This window comes from Nematolebias whitei, chromosome 9 (assembly GCF_014905685.2).
Source record: "Nematolebias whitei isolate Nwh7 chromosome 9, NemWhi1, whole genome shotgun sequence".
NCBI lineage: Eukaryota > Metazoa > Chordata > Actinopteri > Cyprinodontiformes > Rivulidae > Nematolebias > Nematolebias whitei.
Genome location: NC_056506.1, coordinates 7,751,821 through 7,767,373, shown reverse-complemented (window position 1 = coordinate 7,767,373; position 15,553 = coordinate 7,751,821). Strand labels below are relative to the sequence as shown.

At 41.9% G+C, this 15,553-nt stretch overlaps 1 protein-coding gene across 1 annotated transcript in view; it reads left to right on the top strand.

The window, feature by feature from the left end:
- The window catches only part of rnf2 (ring finger protein 2), a 51,132-nt gene that overhangs the window by 1,619 nt on the left and 33,960 nt on the right, over positions 1–15,553 (top strand). Inside the window, exon 2 of the mRNA XM_037682060.1 lies at positions 12,029–12,125. Coding sequence (XP_037537988.1) covers positions 12,039–12,125 — 87 coding nt within the window. The 5' untranslated portion in view covers positions 12,029–12,038. The remainder of the gene's footprint in view (positions 1–12,028; positions 12,126–15,553) is intronic.

Here is a 15,553-nt window from a genome sequence, read left to right as displayed (position 1 = left end):
TGTTGTTTTAAAACCCTGAAACAAGATCATCATTTTAATTGTTTTCTTCCTTTGTGTTGTATTTCTGTGTGAGGTTCTCCAAGAAGATGCAACTCCACTTGGTCCAGAAGTTGTGTGCAGTCGTGCATCACAGCAACAAACGAGTGAAAATATCATTTCTATAAATGAATCTGCTTTTCAAGTATATTTAGTGTGGTTGTGAAACATGCATTCCTAAATGTACGTGTGCTGACCTTTTGTTTGAATAAAACAGTTGCACCAAGTTTCACCTTCTTCATTTCAATAATTAAAATACTCTGTTTAATCTCAAATACTGAGAAATAGTTTCATTGTAATGTCATCTCTACTAGACATTATTTTACTACACATAAATAAAACCTAGCTGTAGTGATTGTTCTTTGGCAACTTACCAGTTTAGTGTTTTATTGACATGTACAAAACATAAAACATGCATGTTGCTGTATGTTCCTCCTCCAGGAGGAGACTGACACAGTTCTGAGTCAAAGCCTATAATTAGAAATTCAAAACAGTTGAAACTGAATACAAGATGAGAACTGTGGGTGATTTGATGTCTTTTAATGAAAATGACTCCATGCAGCTGATCATAATGGGCTACAGAATAAATACCAGATCAACAACTCAACAAGGAGTGATGGAGACCAGTGGAGTTTCTGACTTTAAACAAACTGGAACAGATTCCTCGTCATGTGGGACCGCCCGACTGGAGCAGCCATCCCCTTAGGATCCAAGACTGGATCCAGGTCTAGGATCCGAGACTGGACCCAGGTCTAGGATCCAAGACTGGACCCAGGTCTAGGATCCGAGACTGGACCCAGGTCTAGGATCCGAGACTACCCAGGTCTAGGATCCAAGACTGGACCCAGGTCTAGGATCTGAGACTATCCAGGTCTAGGAGAGTCCTTGCACTGGAACTTTTCATTGGATCAAACTCGGCCCTTCACTCGTCTGAACCTTAAAAAAAAATGTTAGGAAACATTGTCATGTTTGCATCACAGTCTAAAATAAGAAAATTAATACAGTTGCTCCTAACATTTTTACTCATTCACAAAGTTATATGTTCAATTTTATATTGATTTTAGTAATTTTTTTAATCTTAGATTTACTTTAATATTTTTGAATTATAGTACCGGTTGCTTGTGTCATTACCTGCTGTTCCTCTGCTGCTGACGTTCTCAGAGTAAGTGTGTCTGTCAGCTTCAGTGTAGGAGACCAATTTCAATTCAATTCAGTTTATTTCTATAGTGCCAAATCACAACAAAGTTGTCTCAGGGCACTTTACAGGAACATTCACATACATAAAAGCCAATTAATAAAGTTCTCTAAGGAATCCAGCAGACAAGTTGAATCTTGGCTTCGTTGCAGTCTCCCATCCTGAGCAAGCACAGTGGCAACAGTGGAAAGGAAAAACTCCCTTTTAAAAGGAAGAAACCTCCAGCAGAACCAGGTTCAGGTCAAGCAGCCATCTGCTTTGACCGGCTGGTTGAGAGGACAGGAAGGAGAGACAGATGAACATAGAATGGTAGGTCCAGATATAGGTCCAGGTAGGAATGCGCAATATATACGGTACACGGTAGAAATGATAGAAATTTAGCCTACGATAGAGATCTGTCTTCTACCAGCTAACCGTAGTAATGCTGTGTCTGATATAAAATCAGAGTTATCAGTTTAATCGTTACTTTTTTTGGTTTAAAACTGCGCGTAAGTGGTGTTCAAGTGTAAAATCAGAGCTGTCAGATTTAATAGTTAACTTTTTTTGAGTTGAAATCTGCGCAAGTGGCGTTAAAGTCTTTTCTTCGAGAGCTAAGTAGCCAAGCTACAAGCTAACTACAGTCGGCTTGCTGTAGTGTTGCCGTATTCGGACGCATGCACAAAACGCTGTGTTCCGTCGAAAGGTTTTTTTTTTTCGTCTAAAGTTAAAGTAAGCGTTGGTCAGCTTTAGAGAAACCTGCTCTCGGATCTGTGAAAAGAACGCTGTTGTGTGATTTTACTTCGAGACCCTCTGGTCAAAGCCACAGACTCGTTTTGTGTCAGCTCTCCATTAACGCAGAAGGATTCGCCCACTAGAGGGTTGGAGGGGGAAGTGTTTTCAGTGTAAAATGCTGCTCTGTTGCTGTTCATGTCTTAAGTGAGAAGACTGGAATCTGTTAAGAGTTAACAACATATTCCTTTGTTTAAAACATATGGCTAAAACTAAATTTTATATATTTTGCACTGTTTTGCATTACAAGCAAGAAGCCTAATACTTGATTTGTTTATTATTTAAAAACTCTCTGGACCTAATAGTGGAATTTTTTTAAATTCAAAATATACAAACTGGATTCCAAAAAAGTTGGGACACTAAACAAATTGTGAATAAAAACTGAATGCAATGATATGGAGATGGCAAATGTCAATATTTTATTCGTAATATAATGTAGATGACAGATCAAAAGTTTAATCTGAGTAAAGGTTCTAGAATTGCGCCGCTCCTGGTGGCTGCATGTTGGAGCAGCTCTGTTACTTCATTCTGAGATTTTGCTTTTGGAAACTTTTAATTCCTGTTTTTCTGGATGTAAATCACTTTTTTTTTGGATGATTGTTTCCTCTGGTATCAGATGCTGTGCAGCTGGAAGGACTTTTACTGAAACTTTTTTAGTTTTGGACATTTGTTATGATGCGTAACCATGGCAACAAGGCAGTTTTCTACAACCAACAGCAGCTGATTAACATCTCGAAAAGCTCAAATAATATCTCAACTACAGCCCCAAATCTCAAATAAGTTGAAAAGGATGTTCTGTGGACGCATTCCCATTTACCTGCCAGCTGTGCTCGAGTGCCTGACCACTGAGATCCTGGAACTAGCAGGAAACATGGCTCATGACAGCGGAAGGACAGGATCGTCCCTCGACACCTACAGTTGGCTGTCCGCAGCGATGAGGAGCTTGGCAGACTGCTGGGAGAAGTGGCCATCACTCTGGGAGAAGTTCTGCCCGGCATTCGGGCGGTCCTACAGACCGAGGGAACCAAGAGGCAAGCAGAGTCTGGGTGGACGGATCGGACGGCATCTGCAGCCAGTTTCTTAGGATCCACTGTGGGATGGACCTTTACAAGAGATCCTTTCTGTCTACAGCCATCCGCATCTATAACATCTCTTAATGAAATGAGGATAACGAGTTACAACAACAAATAATTTCCCTTTGGGATTAATAAAGTATTTTTGAATTGAATTTGAATTTAATGTAACATTTTAAAGGAAAAATATGTTGATTGAAAATTTCACAGTGTCAACAAATCTCAAAAAAGTTGGGACAAGTAGCAATACGTGGCTGGAAAAAGGAAATTGAGCATATAACGAACAGCTGGAAGACCAATTAACACTAATTAGGTCAATTGACAACATGATTGGGTATAAAAAGAGCTTCTCAGAGTGTCAGTGTCTCTCAGAAGCCAAGATGGTAAGAGGATCACTGATTCCACCATTGTTGCGCAGAAAGATAGTGCAGCAATACCAGAATGGTGTTACCCAGCATAAAATAGCAAAGCATTTTAAGTTATCATCGTCAACCGTGCATAACATCATCAAAAGATTCAGAGAATCTGGAACAATCGCTGTGCGTAAGGGTCAAGGCTGTAAAACTCTACTGGATGCTCGTGATCTCCGGGCCCTTAAACGTCACTGCACCTCAAACAGGTATGCCACTGTCAAGGAAATAACAGAATGGGCTTAGGAATACATCCAGAAAGCATCGTCAGTGAACACAATCCACCGTGCCATCTGCCGTTGCCAGCTGAAACTCTACAGTGCAAAGAGGAAGCCATTTCTAAGCAAGCTCCACAAGCTCAGACGTTTGCACTGGGCCAGGGGTCATTTAAAATGGAGTGTGGCAAAATGGAAGACTGTTCTGTGGTCAGATGAGTCACGATTTGAAGTTCTTTATGGAACACTGGGACGCCATGTCATCCCGACCAGAGAGGACAAGGATAGCCCAAGTTGTTATCAACGCTCCATTCAGAAGCCTGCATCACTGATGGTATGGGGTTGCATGAGTGCTTGTGGCATGGGCAGCTTGCATGTCTGGAAAGGCACCATTAATGCAGAGAACTATGTTCAGGTTCTAGAACAGCATATGCTCCCATCTAGACGTCATCTCTTTCAGGGAAGACCCTGCATTTTTCAACACGATAATGCCAGACCACATTCTGCAGCAATCACAACATCATGGCTATGTAGGAGAACTATCCGGGAACTGAAATGGCCAGCCTGCAGTCCAGATCTTTCACCTATAGAGAACATTTGGCGCATCATAAAGAGGAAGGTGCGACAAAGAAGTCCCAAGACGATTGAACAGTTAGAGGCCTGTATTAGACATGAATGGGAGAGCATTCCTATTTCTAAACTTGAGAAACTGGTCTCCTCTGTCCCCAGACGTCTGTTGAGTGTTGTAAGAAGAAGGGGGGATGCCACACAGTGGTAAAAATGGACTTGTCCAACCTTTTGTGGGATTTGTTGACGCCATGAAATTTGGAAACAACAGATTTTTCCCTTAAAGTGATACATTCTCTCAGTTTAAACTTTTGATTTGTGATTTGTGTTCTATTCTGAATAAAATATTAGATGATGGCACCTCCACATCATTGCATTCAGTTTTTGTCAGAGTCAGAGTTTCTTTATTGTCATTCGCACCTCATATGGTGGTACATGTGGTGGAGCGAAATTATGTACACAAGGTCCCAGTTACATCCAACAATAAAATGTATAAGAAAAACAGTAATAACATCTAAGATATGAACTAAGAAAAACACCAACTAAATATACACTAAGCACTCATAACATAAAAACATTGAACATCAGCACAAACATGAACATGAGTCTGTGAGCAGATGTGCACGCATGAACACATCAACATTGAAACAGATCAGCAGCAACATGAAACAGATCAGTAGCAACATGATATGGTTTTTCACAGTGATTATTCTAGTTAGAGATTCATGAGTCTAACAGCCTCAGGGTAGAAGCTGTTCCTCAGTCTAGTGGTTCTACACTTAATGCTCCTTAACCTCCTTCCTGAGGGGAGTGGGGCAAAAAGTGTGTGTGCTGGGTGGGTGGGGTCCTTCATGATGCAGGTGGCCCTCTTCCTGCATCTGGAGGTGTAGATGTCTGTGATGGTGGGGAGACTGATTCCAACAGATTTCTGTGCAGCCTTCACCACTCTCTGCAAAGCTTTTCTTTCTGCAGCTGTGCAGCCTCCATGCCACACATTGATGCTCGAGCACAGGATGCTCTCCACTGCACACCTGTAGAAGGAGGTGAGGACTGAGCTTCCCAGACCAGCTCGCCTCAGCCGTCTGAGGAAGTAGAGTCTCTGATGAGCTTTCTTGATCAGGCTGGTGGTGTTGTTGCTCCAGCTGAGGTTGTCATTCATGTGTACACCCAAGTACTTGTAGCTGGAGACCACTTCCACCGCAGATCCTCTTATGTTCAGGGGGGTGTAGATGTTTTTGTTCCTTCTGAAGTCCACAATCATCTCCTTTGTCTTCTTCACATTGATGTGAAGGTTATTCTCTTTGCACCAGCTCTCCAGGTGTTCCACCTCTTGCCTGTAGCTGGACTCATCATTGTTTGTGATGCATCCCACCACCGCTGTATCATCTGCAAACTTTACAATGTGACAGCCTGGATGGGTAGCTGCACAATCATACGTGAGCAGAGTAAACAGGAGGGGGCTCAACACACATCCCTGAGGAGAGCCAGTGCTGAGGGTTATGGTGGAGGAGGAGAGGTTGTGGATCCTCACTAACTGTGGTCTGTTTGTTAAAAAGTCTAGTACCCAGTTGCAAATAGAGGGGCTTAGTCCTAGTGTGGATAGTTTGTCCATCAGGGTTTGGGGGATCATGGTGTTAAAGGCGGATGTGAAGTCCACAAAGAGCATACGGACGTAAGAGTTTTTCTGCTCCAGGTGGTTGAGCGCAGTGTGGACCACAGAGGAGATGGCATCCTCTGTTGATCGGTTCTCACGGTATGCGTACCGGTGAGGGTCCTCGTTGATGTTGATGGTTGTTTTGATGCGAGTCATGACCAGTTTTTCAAAACATTTAGCGACTATCGGGGTGAGGGCCACTGGCCGATAGTCATTCAGACCAGTCACTGTAGAGCTTTTTGGGACTGGGATGATTATTCACAATTTGTTTAGTGTCCCAACTTTTTTGGAATCCAGTTTGTACAAAGCTGAGCTTAGATATGCAGATATCTTTGTTGACTCACAGTGGTCTCCCACTGTGAGTCAACAAAGCACTGTAAATTCCTGAAAGCTGTTAAAATGACTGGGTAGCTGGTACAAAGCAGATGTTTGGTGTTCTCCAGGAAATTAACTGTTTTAGGCCCTATTTACACGGACACGATGGGTGGAAACGTAGTTTTTTTCTCATGTTAATTAGAGGAAAAGATTTGCGTTGATACGGTCGGATTTTTTGTTTACATGCATCCGGAGGATTACACCCCACCCCCGCCCTCCTGAATCCGCTGTAGTTACCATGCCAGGTCATTAGATGGCGCTATGAATTTTGTACCTTCACCTAATGTGCATGTGTGCTGCCTCGTCATGCCCCTTTCCTGCGAAGTAAAAAGCTCAGCTAACAACAACAATTTAACAAGTTAAAGCTGGATTCTGTCTGGATTTTGGATAAGAGTCGACAGATTTGACTCCAAGCGGGATCGCTTTGTCTAACAGCTCCACAGCGGTCGCTGAGTGGACCAGAACCGAGTCGACGATGTCGGACTTTACTCAGTGATAATCAGTAGCTGTTTTACAGCAGGTAAATCAACGTTATTAATAATGTTAGTTTGTATTTACTTAGGTTACAAAACAACCAACTGAGTTTCAATTTTTTCCTGAAATAAGAAGAAGCTCTCTCCCATTAGGTGGACCGGTTATGATCAAGGCTCGGCCCAGATGCAGGGCAGGAGGACGTCGAAGACAGATGTTGGATGAACTATTTATTTAAAATTCTCCTCAGTTCTTTTATTCAATCCTTTCAAGTTCAGTTAACTTGTTTTAATAGTGTGTTCAATTTAATTATCAGTGTTTGTGTGACATACAGTTTGTGGTGTTGAATAAATAAATAAAAATTAAACCTGATGTCTTCATTTTCAACTTTAGTGTTCACGCTATGTTTAGCATCATTTTAAATTTGAATTACATAATGTCCAGATAGCTTCATTTAGCTCAGAGGTTCATATATCTCACACACTAACATAAATACTGTTTATTATTATTAAACTGTTGTTATTCAGCACATTTATGGTATAGTGCAGCGCGACCTTTGCGCGTGCCACTTTCTATAAACAATGACATTAGAACTGGATCAGATTGTGTCTCTTCCAACACAGATGTCTTTCACATCATCTGGAATCTGACGTAGATTAACTATGAGATTAAAATGTATTCCATCAGTCCTAGTTCTGAAAGCAGTGTATCCGCCACCATGTTGATAGAAATATAGCGTCTGTCCGCGCATGCGTGTGCGCATGTGATTTATCACAAAGCCTCAGCAGGAGATGTTTACATTTTCAGCGGGGGGGGGTTATGTTATTTTGTGTTATTCTGCTAAGTCATGGTTTGTAGGCCTCAATGCCTTGAATGATCAGGGCCATGTGTGGAGCAGCACGAGCGCACACACGGGCTCACTAAGATGCACACACGCAGGCCCGCTTGAAGAAACACACACACGCAAGTTCACACAGCCATACACACATGCTCCCTAAGACACGCACACGCGGAGGGAAGAAAGCAGAGCAAAAAATGTTATTTTCAATAAAAAGTACCAGTTTCAGATGAATGAGAAATATGTGGTTATAATAAAGTCAATAAACAAGTAGATAATCAAGTGATATTATAAACTCTGTGATTTTAGAATGTAATCTTTATGATTTTACAATGTAATCTGTGTTTAAGCTTATTCATGATGAATGTTGAATGGAAAAAACCTGTAGCTTTGTGAATGTTCTGGAAAAGACGTTATGAGCAAGAGTGTTACGCAAGAGGAAAAACCCTAAAATACAGCTCTGAGCCAATCAGCATGGGACAGCACAGAATAACTGTGCATTATTGAACAAAATACACCTAGATTTTAATATGCATAAGGAATGACTGGCAAAATCTCATAAGAAGCCCGTGAAGTCGGACCAAGGTCCAGCGCAGAAGGGGTGGGTTAAGCCTGATGGGATGACTGGCCGAGAGATGTCAGTCAAAATTTCAGGCTTTATAAACAGAGGGTTTCAGAGAAAGCTCTGCTGTTTGGGGACCCACTTCACAAAGCGAAGGAGCTCAGGACAAGATCCGAAGAACCTTTGGATGAATTGTGGATTAATAGGGCAATTTTGAACGGTTTTTGCTTGAGAAGAACTGGGGTGGAAACCGATGGAATAAGTTTCTTTTTTGGAACTATTTCTTCAAAACTCAACAGCCCGGATTAAACCTGAAACCCTTTTTCTTCAAATTGAACCAGATCAAGGACCAGGAGTGGCCCACATCCGAACAAATGGGATGGGGAAATCTGCTTCTTACTGGATTCAGAAAACATGGTAAGGGGACGCTCCTCAAAATTGATCCTTACTAAAACCTTATCCCAAATTTTAGCAGTGGTGTATGAATTGACAAGCAGAAAAAATAATTATATTAAAAACCTGGTTGCTCAGAGTTGTAGAAGGGTCTTCTTTGTGGTGAGGAATAATCTGTTGGGGCAGGTAGAGAGAGTAGGTAAACTGTGTGGGTACTTGTGTTCCTGAGGGAGACCGGGCGTGGCCGGCTGGACTGAAGGAAGTCCGACGCCGGGCAGAGAGGGATCCAAGCGCCTGTTTCAAGCCCATCCACAGGGACTGAGACTTACCTCGCCCAGGGAAGGTCAACAACTAAAAAAGGAACTAAGGAGTGAGAATCATTCATCATCTAATCTCTGTGTAATCCAGTGTAATCATTATTGTGCTATACCACTGTTCCCCTTCAAAAGTTATTGATTAAAAGCAAAGCAAAACGTAAAATTCTGGATTCTTATTTCAAACACACCTTTTGTTCTTGGAAGTAGAAAACTTGGTTCAATGAAACAACAGAAGCATGTGGGAGGTTTTAAACAGTTTTATTAGCTTTTGATTATAGAACAACACCCCTGAGTCTTGTGCCTAGGCTCTGAAAATCGCCAGATCGATTTAACAATTGCAACGCTAAATCAGGAGATGAGCTTCCGTTAACTTGTGCTCCCTCGTCTGCCAAACGTCCCCACTCCGGCTGCTAGGTCGGGCGAGGCACGAGGTGAAAGTTGGGTGTGGTGCAAGGATCGGAGGTAGTTAACAGTCTGGGTGAATCATCTCAACACAGCCTTAAAAACTAAAACTGTCCTAGGAAACGTCTGCGGGTAATACCTGAGCCCTAGGATTAGTTTTGAGACCCGTTGGAGGAGAGGCTGCGGTGAGGGCGTGGCACGTGTCCTGTGCCTACCTCACTCGGGGAAGCGAAACAAACTGGATTCGAAAGTGAACCGGTAGCCAGTGCAGTGAGGCCAAAACTGGTGTAATGTGCTCTCTTTTCCTGTACTGGTTAAAAATCGGGCTGCTGCATTCTGGACCAGTTGTAGTCGTGCAATGGAGGTCTGACTGATACCAAACAAGAGTGAATTGCAGTAATCAAGCCTAGTTGTAATGAATGCATGTATTACTGTCTCCAGGTTATTTTTGGACAATATGGGCTTCAGTTTAGACAGCCGCCTCAGTTGGAAGAAACATGATTTAACAATCATGTTTACGTGACTGTTAAGTTTCAGGGAAGGGTCCATTATCACTCCCATATTAGTGACTCTTTGTTTTTCTGACAGTGTTAGAGCGAAGAGGTCGATGCAGTGGTTTGTGATCGTGTCGTTGGGAGTGAATAACATGACTTCAGTCTTCTTTTCATTGATACTTAAGAAGTTTAAAGCCATCCAGTCCCTGATGTCACGCTGTGAATACACGCTCTGTAAACAGCCCCTGAGCTTGGTTGTTTGGTTATGGCTTATTTCTTTCTGAATTTAATAGTTCCTATGCTCTTGAATGCACCATGGCTCTTCCAACACTAGTGAACACACCGCTCTATGTAAAGTGCAGAGCTCAGTTGGAGTTTTTTTCTTTTGAAATGGACACTTGTTGTTCAAGCTTGTTTGTGCTTTACTGGTTTATTGCTGTGTCTAAATACCAGAAGGAATAGCAAATAAATCATCCTAAACTGAATATTTGTCTCCATGTTCTTTAATGAGAAGACAACTTCATATCTTGCCACTAAGAGGGGTCGTTTACATGGCGCGTATTTTGAGTGCATCCGCAGCTTTCTCTCTGTGGTTCTGCTGATCATTTACACGACACCAGTGGCCCCCCCTCTTTGAATCCGGAGGTTTCTGAGCCCACCTTCCAGAGTGGAGGTTTTTCGCTGACTGCCTGCTGATAATGTAAACATCTCCTGCTGAGGCTTTGTGTTAAACCACATGCGCACACGCACACGTGGACAGATGACATATTTCTGTCAACATGGCGGCGGATACACTGCTTTCTGAACTACGACTGATGGAATATATTTTTATCTCGTAGTTAATTTACGTCAGAGTCCAGGTGCTGTGACCGACATCTGTGTTGGAAAAGACACAGTCGGATCCAGTTCTAATATCACTGTTTATAGAACGATGCATGCGCACGTCGCGCTGCACTATAACATCTAAATGTGCTAAATAATAACAGTTTAATAATAATAAGCAGTATTTATCTTAAGTTTGAGATATATAATGAAGCTCTCTGAGCTAAATGAAGCTATCTGGACATTATGTAATTCATATTATGTGATTAAAATGATGCTAAACATGTTGCGTGTTACTAAAGTTGAAAATGAAGACATCAGGTTTAATTGTAATTTTATTTATTTATTCAACACCACAAAACTGTCACACAAAAACTGATAATTAAACTGAACACACTATTAAAACAAGGTAACTATAAACCGCATTTATGAACTGGACTCTCCTCTGTTTTTATCCTGGATATACTGGTCCCACGTTGTTTATCTGGCTCGTTCAGGCTGTCAGTCCTTTGATTAATGCAGCTTAAAACATTCAATGGATTGAATAAAAGAACTGAGGGGAATTTTAAATGGGGATGTACCGATCCACTTTTTTTTTACATCCGATCCTGATACCTAAATACTAAACCGATACCAATCCTGTTCTGATATCATGATCATCATTGGTTTTATACAAGGCTGTAATAATCTCCTCTCAAATACAATTTGTACAAATATATGCATGCATGTCCAAAAAGGCAACTTGAGTTAAGTTTTATTAATGTTGAATAAGTTTTAAAGTTAGAATTAAATTCTGCAAACACAAAACATTATTTTTATTCCTTAAAGTAGATATTAAAGTGATTAATTTAAGTTATTGTTTAAAGTTATTTTATATTTTTTTAAATAAGGAGCAGATGTAATATTTTTTTTTCATCTTTCTGCACTCTTTTCATTCAATGTTTTCTTTTTGATTAATTTGTTTTGTTTCTTTTGTTTATTTTAAATGAATTCAATTCAATTCAAAAATACTTTATTAATCCCAAATTTTAACAACAATTGTCTAAACTTCATTTATACTTCAGAGCACTACCTCATGGCCAGTTAAAACAAGTTTGTATTGTTTCTATATTGTTCATTGCTTTTCAATATAATAAGATTGGAAAATTGAAGGTGCATTGTGACCTTATAACACCTCACAGTGTTGCGTATAAAACAAAATCGGTATCGGCCAAAATTGGAATCGGCAGGTCAGACTTTTTAGAGATCGGTGATCAACCAGAAAACTGCAATTCGTGCACCCCTAGTGTTGAGTTATTGTTCAATCTAAATTGACCTGTGGGGTCACTGTGCACATGATTATCTGTGTTTGGCCCATTAACTTCTCTGGGGTCTAACCCAACCTGTCGGCTCATTACAGTTCCTCATAATGAATTTAAAGTGTTTGTTTGTTTCAGTGCTGCAGCCATGACTCAGACCGTTCAAACCAACGGCATCCAGTCCCTCAGTAAGACCTGGGAGCTGAGTTTGTATGAGCTACAGAGAACACCACAGGTCAGTCTTGATGTGTGTTGTGAAAAACAAAACAGCAATCCCATGATTCTATTGGATATAAATAATGCCAATGTTTTTGCATTTTCTTGATCAAGTAAGTATTTACGGTAATCAGGTTTGAGGACACTAAAAACCATGATCCAAAAAAGCTAAACCTTGTCCTCTGGACATAAAAAAAAAAAACATATCGATCTATCGATCAATCGATCGATAGATCGATAGATATTAGGGGTTGAACGAGTATATAATTTTTAAACTTGACATTAACATAATAGAACCCGAGTAGAACTTGAGTATTTGATGACGTCATAGATCTCAAGATGCAAAAATAAATAAATAAATAAAACCGCAAAAAAAGGTAATTATTTACAAAAAAAAGGACCAACAAAACATTGGGAGCATACAGGTCCTTCTCAAAAAATTAGCATATTGTGATAAAGGTCATTATTTCCCTGACCTTGGGGGACCTGCGGAAGCAGTGGACTGAGTCTGGAGTAGAAACATCCAGAGCCACCGTGCACATGCGTGTGCAGGAAATGGTCTACAGGTGCCGCATTCCCCAGGTCAAGCCACTTTTGAACAAGAGTGCGTCAGAAGCATCTCGCCTGGGACTGCTGCTGAGTGGTCCAAAGTTATGTTCTCTGATTACAGTAAATTTTGCATTGGCTTTGGAAATCAAGGTCCCAGAGTCTGGAGGAAGAGAGGAGACACAGAATTCACATTGCTTGAGGTCCAGTGACAAGTTTCCACAGTCACTGGGGTGCCATGTCAGCTGCTGGTGTTGGTCCACTGTGTTTGATCAAGCACAGGGTCAATGCAGCTAGCTATCAGGAGATTTTGGAGCACTTCATGCTTCCATCTGCTGAAAAGCTTTATGGAGATGAAGATTTCATTTTTCAGCACAACCTGGCACCTGCTCACAGTGCCAAAACCACTGGTAAATGGTTAACTGACCATGGTATTACTGTGCTCAATTGGCCTGCCAACTCTCCTAACCTCAACCCCATAGAGAACCTGTGGGATATTGTGAAGAGAAAGTTGTGAGACGCAAGACCCAACACTCTGGATGAGCTTAAGACCGCTATCGAAGCATCCTGGGCCTCCATAACACCTCAGCAGTGCCACAGGCTGATTGCCTCCATTCTAGGGTGGGGGGGTCGACCACCCTGCACCACCGCCAGCTGTGGTGCGCATTAAGTTTAGTTTTAGAGATTAATATGTTTATAGATTTTTTTTTTTAGAGGTTTAGAGATTAATATTTTTGCTTTTTGTTTGCGAAACAAGAGGAAGCTGGTTCTGGTTCGGTGAATTGGACCTGGTGTTACACCATACCCTGTGACCTGCAACAGTGCAACACCGCCCCCTACGGTCATACGGGTGGTCATATAATATGACGTCACTACGGACAATCGACGTTACATTTTTAACCTCGATAGATGTCCTAGCAATCGATGTGTAGATTACTCGAATACTCTGTTAATGCCCTAATATATATATATCAAGTTCACACGAGAAGATGTAAAAAAAGTGGCAGGCTGGCTTTCTTGGATTGTGAGGTCTCAGTCTCTGATAAAGGACATTTACAAACTGAGGTGTACCGCAAACACACCCACACTGACCAGTATTTGCAGTTTGACTCCCATCACCCTTTGGAGCACAAGTTAGGAGTCATCAGGACTCTGAATCACAGAGCAGACAGCATCCCCACTAACTCAGGAGCCAGGCAGAAGGAGAAATCCCACACAAGACAGGCTCTAGAGCAATGTGGAAATCCTAACTGGGCCTTCCTTAAAGCAGAGAAGAAACCCAAAGAGGACTCCAGTCAGCCATCAGGTGAAAAGGAGGAACCCAGACCCAGACCAGTGGTCATTCCGTATGTTGAGGGAGTATCAGAGAAACTGAGATGTTTATTTTCTAAACATAACGTCCCAGTGGCTTTTAAACTCCAAAATACATTACGGCAAAGACTGGTTCATCCCAAAGATCCAGTCCCCAGTCACAAACAGAGTAATATTGTGTATGCTGTTCAGTGTCAGGAGGGCTGTGATCAGTTTTACATCGGGGAAACTAAACAGCCACTGGCCAAAAGGATGGCCCAGCACAGAAGATCAACATCATCAGGCCAGGATTCTGCGGTCTACACTCATCTCCAGGACAGCGGTCACTCTTTCAAGGATGAAGATGTTCACATCCTGGACAGAGAGGAACGATGGTTTGAGAGAGGATTAAAGGAGGCCATCTTTGTGAAAAGAAACCATCCATCATTAATTCAATTCAATTCAATTCAAAAATACTTTATTAATCCCAAAGGGAAATTAATTGTTGTTGTAACTTGTTGTCCTCATTTCGTTCAGAGATGTTATAGATACTGATGGCTGTAGACAGGAAGGATCTCTTGTAAAGGTCCATCCCACAGTGGATCCTAAGAAACTGGTTGCAGATGCTGTCCGATCCGTCCACCCAGACTCGGCTGGCCTCTTGGTTCCCCCAGGCCATAGGACCGCCCGAGTGCCGGGCTGAACTCCTCCCAGAGCGATGACCACTCCTCCCAGCAGTCTGCCGAGCTCCTCATCGCTACAGACAGCTAATTGTAGGTGCTGAGGGACGATCCTGTCCTTCCACTGTCAGGAGCCGTGTTTCTTGCTAGTTCCAGGATCTCAGTGGTCAGGCACTCCAGCACAGGTGGCAGGTAGATGAGAATGCATCCACAGAACATCCTTTTCAACTCATTTGAGAGTTGATGTTGTAGTTGAGATATTATTTGAGCTTTTGAGATGTTAATCAGCTGCTGTTGGTTGTAGAAAACTGCCTTGTTGCCATGGTTACACGTCATAACAAATGTCCAAAACTAAAAAAGTTTCAGTAAAAATCATTCCAGCTGCACAGCATTCGATACCAGAGGAAACAATCATCCAAAAAATGTGATTTACATACAGAAAAAAAGGAATTAAAGTTTCCAAAAGCAAAATCTCAGAATGAAAGTAACAGAGCTGCTCCAACATGCAGCCACCTTGAGCGGCACAATTCTAGAACTGGAGTGGAGGCCTCTGTGTTCAACTGTCCCCCTCTTAGGGGTCGTTTACATGGCTTGTATTTTGAATGCATCCGCAGGTTTCTCTCTGCGGTTCTGCTGATCATTTACACGACAACAGTGGCCACAGTGGCCCCCCTCTTTGAATCCAGAGGTTTTTCAACCCACCTTCCAGAGTGGAGGTTTGTCGCTGACCCCCCACTGATAATGTAAACATCTCCTGCTGAGGCTTTGTGTTAAACCACATGCGCACACGCATGCACGGACTGACGCTATATTTCTATCAACATGGTGGCGGATACACTGCTTTCAGAACCTCGACTGATGGAATATATTTTTAATCTCGTAGTTAATCTATGTCAGATTCCAGGTGCTGTGACCAACATCTGTGTTGGAA